The sequence below is a fragment of the Octopus bimaculoides genome, chromosome 3 (assembly GCF_046866305.1).
Source record: "Octopus bimaculoides isolate indiv1 chromosome 3, ASM4686630v1, whole genome shotgun sequence".
NCBI classification, from domain to species: Eukaryota; Metazoa; Mollusca; class Cephalopoda; order Octopoda; family Octopodidae; genus Octopus; species Octopus bimaculoides.
In genome coordinates, this window is record NC_142930.1 from 147,685,844 (window position 1) to 147,690,843 (window position 5,000).

Here is a 5,000-nt window from a genome sequence, read left to right on the forward strand (position 1 = left end):
CTCCTCCTCATCATCATCATCATCATCATTGCCATTGCCATCATTTTTCATAGTCACCTTTTATCATTATGATCATCATCTTTATGATGATAGCGCAGTTCATCATCCTCATTATCACTGTCACTGCCCTTACGACAACTGTTGTTGTCATCATCATCATCATCACCATCATCATCACCACCACCACCATTATCATCATCATCATCACAATGACCACCATTGCTTTTAACATCGTCCCCTCTTCTGTATGCGATGTCTCCCTATTGATTCTTTCTTTCTCAGATCAGTTGAAGTCTAAAATGGAACAGCACAGGTTACAGTGTGGACTACAAGGTGAGTTCAGAACCAAATATTTTATAATATATTCTTATATCTATGACAATTTGTCTTCGTTTACTAAAATGTATATGCATGGCATCATGATAGGGCACAATATGAGAGAAATTTGACTGTTATGTCTAGCAGTTCTAGCAACCATATAGAAGACCCTGTTTATTTTATTACCAATAGGCGCAGGAGTGGCTGGCAATGTGGTAAATAGCTTGCTTACCAACCACGTGGTCCTGGGTTCAGTCCCACTGTGTGACACCATGGGCAAGTGTCTTCTACTATAGCCTCAGGTCAACCAAAGCCTTGTGAGTGGATTTGATAGACGGAAACTGGAAGAAGCCCGTCGCATATATATATATATATCTATATAATATTATTATAAAATCTGGTAATTAGTCATATATTATTTAATATCGATTAATTATCAGGAGGACAGCACATCTAAAGAATCAAAGAGATTCAGAAATATTATCTGCAATCTCAGGGGATTAAGGTACATTTTTCAAAAAATAACGTCGACCACTAACGTGGACAATTAATGCGCTAGAAATAGATCACATCTTGTGTCTATTAAGACCTAAATTGTTCTCAACATGAAATATAGCAGCATACCAAAAACGTGAGCGGGCAAGACATTTAAAATCACCTAAAAAAGCATTATTAAACAGGAACTAGTTTCGGATTTAACAAATTCTTACTATTTGTTTATTCCTCATCAGCCTGATTTGCAATTTAACCGTAATCATCAGAATCGTATACAGAGTTGCCCACCGCCATGGGTGCGCGTGCATATGGTTCTGCTAATTACAACTTAATGGTAAAATTCAAAAGTCTTCATTTTGGCGCTCTAATTCCAGGAATATATCTGCAGAAAATATTTACTGCATCTTATATATTCAGTATGAGAACATGGGCAATGGGTAAAATATTATTATAAAATCTGGTAATTAGTCATATATTAATTAATATCGATTAATTATCAGGAGGCCAGCACATCTAAAGAATCAAAGAGATTCAGAAATATTATCTGCAATCTCAGGGGATTAGGGAGAATTCACGAAAAAACAACAGACGAAGACAGGTTGTGTAGACAACAAATGGATGTATAATGCTCGGGAATAGAGAAAGTCTTTAACGTTTCAAGCCTACACTTTCAACAGAAAGGAACACAGAAAGAAACAAGGAGAGAAAAAAAAGGAGAGAAAAATAATGTGTGTAGTGGTCAGCGATCTATCATGGCGATGTATGTGTGTGTGTCTGTTTGTCCCCCAGCATCGCTAGGAAACCAATGCTGGTGTGTTTGCGTCCCCGTAACTTAGTGGTTTGGCAAAAGAGATCAATAGAATGAGTACTCGGCTTACAAAGAATAAGCTCTGGGGTTGATTTGCTTGACTATAAAAGGTGATGCTCCAGCATGGCTGCAGCCAAATGACTGAAACAAGTAAAAAAGTTAAAAAAAAAGTAAATAGAAAAGATAAAGAAACAAAATGTGCCCTAACATGATGTCATCTCAGATGACATCATGTTAGAGTGCAATATGAGAGAAATTTGACTGTTATGTCTAGCAGTTCTAGCAACCATATAGAAGACCCTGTTTATCTTATTAACAATAGCAGTGACAAAGAAACAAAGAGATGCAAATGTATGTGAAAATACTTCATCAGTTGTGTAGTTACATAGTTATTTTGGTCAAATACACTACACAGCTTTGAAAACTTTTGTTGAGATGTTTATTCTTAGCAGCAAAGATATCTTTCTTTTGCTGACATTTTTGATGACATTTCTTGACATTTGTGACATAAAGAATAGTCTGAATGTTCTTGGCATCATACAATGTTGGCTTTTATCATTCTGTCAAAAGAAACCATCAGCATAATTCTTCTGATGATTGCTGCTAATATTAAAAGAGAAGACTAAATAGTTTACAATATTTTGTCTCATCTCCTATATCTCCTCTGCATGTCTTTTATCTCCTCCACATTTCTGATATCTCCTCTGCATAACCTATATCTGTGGAGGCGCAATGGCCCAGTGGTTAGAGCAGCGGACTCGCAGTCGTAGGATCACGGTTTCGATTCCCAGACCGGGCTTTGTGAGTGTTTATTGAGCGAAAACACCTAAAGCTCCACGAGGCTCCGGCAGAGGGTGGTGGTGAACCCTGCTGTACTCTTCCACCACAACTTTCTCTCACTCTTTCTTCTTGTTTCTGTTGTGCCTGTAATTCAAATGGTCAGCCTTGCCACACTGTGTCACGCTGAATATCCCCGAGAACTACGTTAAGGGTACACGTGTCTGTGGAGTGCTCAGCCACTTGCACGTTAATTTCATGAGCAGGCTGTTCTGTTGATCGGATCAATTGGAACCCTCGTCATTGTAATCGACAGAGTGCCAACCAACCAACCAACCAACCAACTTATATCTACATATCCACATACTTGATATCTCCTTTCTTTTAATCTGAGTTCAAATCTTTCTGCAGATAATTTCATATTCTGATTGATCTGGTGTCAATACAATAAGTATCAAGGATTTGGTGAGGGATCAGCTCAATTGAAGATACATCTCATCTAAAACTGCACAGCTTTGTAATAATTCTAAAATTCTAATAATTCTCTAATAATTAAAAAATAATTCTCTAGGTGCAGGAGTGGGTGTGTGGTAAGTGGCTTGCTTACAAACCACATGGTTCTAGGTTCAATCCCACTGCGTGGCACCTTGGGCAAGTGTCTTCTACTATAGCTTCGGGCCGACCAAAGCCTTGTGAGTGGATTTGGTAGACAGAAACTTAAAGAAGCCCGTTGTATATATATATATATATATATATATATACATATATATATATATATATATATATATGTATATATATATATGTGTGTGTGTCTTTGTGTGTCTGTGTTTGTCCCCCCAACATCGCTTGACAACCGATGCTGGTGTGTTTACGTCCCCGTAACTTAGTGGTTCGGCAAAAGAGACCGATAGAATAAGTACTAGGCTTACAAAGAATAAGTCCTGGGGTTGATTTGTTCGACTAAAGGCGGTGCTCCAGCATGGCTGCAGTCAAATGACTGAAACAAGTAAAAGAGTAAAAAGAGTAGAGTAATAATTCTAAATTATTAGATTAACAGGAACAGAGTACAAACTACACGTAACTTTGGTATATTTAAATACTCCATTTTTAGATTTGTGAAGGCACGTGGTCTAATGGTTAGGCTGTTGCACTCCTGGTTCTTAGATCATGGGTTTGATTCCCAAACTGGGTGGTTCATTGTGTTCTTGAGCAAAACACTTCATTTCACATTGCTCCAGTCCCCTTTTGATCAAGGGGGAATGCTGGTCTACTCACCTAACCATTTGATGGCTAAAATGATGCAAAGTGCACTGTGACCAGCAATGTGTAACAACATCTGATTGTCTGGTCGGTAATGTAATCATGTGATTTTTAGATTCAGAGATCAAATTCCACAAGAGTTAGCTACACTTCTTATCCCTTTGCAGTTAATAATCAATTTAATTAACAAATTTAATCAGTTCATTTTCATATATTGTACTTGATGTATGCTTATACCTCTCCTCTGTTTGTACATTGAGTCTAGGAGGTAATATGTCTTGGTATATTACCTCCTAGGTACTTATTATTCTGTTTATTCTCTTTTGATAGACTACTAAGTCTTGGGGATGTAAATAAACCCACACCGGTTTCAAGTGGTAGAGCGTAATTATTAAAATTAGATCTGAGGGAGGAACTCAGTGCAAAATACAAAAAACTTGAGTTGATTACATTAAACAAAAAAAAGAGCTAGATTCAGGTCCATAAGAGCTTGTTCAGCAACACTGCCATGAATGCTGGTCAGATGCTTCATCTTGAAATTGAAGACCTTAACAAACCCAGGGGATTAACCATTCCAGTAATTTGCAGTTCAGTGGGTTTTGTGCTAAATGTGGTGAGTCATATTTGTGATGATAGTGTGATTTTTAATGTTTATTTTTTGTCCATTCAGATCCATTGAGTTTTTTTTTCTTTTTTTTTTTTTTTGCTTTATTGCATTCAAGGCTTTTGCTTTGTGTTCTCTCAGATATACTTGAATTTCTGTCAATACCAGTGTATCTTCCATTGTTATTGTATTTATTGTTATTTTGTTAATGTCCTCATATAAATCTTTTAATATTTGATTTAGATATCATCCTCACCACCACCACCATTATCATCATCATGATGTTGCTGTTGTTATGATTTGATGAAGGTGATGATGGTAATGCTTGTTTTTGTTTTTTTTAAACCTTTTTCAGGAAAGCTTGATCCTGATAACCCCGATGAAGCAGAACAAAGTTTGAAGAATGAGATAGAGAAAGAAAAAAACAAGTAAGATACGTTCCATTTTCCCATTTCGGTCATTTTTAAATAATAATTTCTTACATTAGGCCAAGGCTACAGAATTGCAGGGAAAAGGGTAAGAATCCCTTCTTATAACATTACTTGTGTTTAAAACATTATCAACCTTTTGAGGGATATGAGGCACAGTGACGCCTGCTTGTTTGAATTTCAGGGATGTAACTTAATATTTCAAAGCATATTTAACCCTGCTACTACTCATATTCCATTCATCCTTTGACCCTGCATTCTACCACATTGAATAGGCTTTTATAGAATACAGCCAACGAGGACATAAAAT

General features: G+C 36.7%; 1 protein-coding gene across 2 annotated transcripts in view; it reads left to right on the forward strand.

Annotated features, from left to right (window-relative positions):
* The window catches only part of LOC106880426 (kinesin-like protein KIF6), a 227,512-nt gene that overhangs the window by 185,340 nt on the left and 37,172 nt on the right, over positions 1-5,000 (forward strand). For both annotated transcript variants that reach the window (XM_089349786.1, XM_089349784.1), the window contains 2 exons: positions 283-333; positions 4,618-4,690. In XM_089349786.1, the coding sequence (XP_089205912.1) occupies positions 283-333; positions 4,618-4,690 (124 nt within the window). The remainder of the gene's footprint in view (positions 1-282; positions 334-4,617; positions 4,691-5,000) is intronic.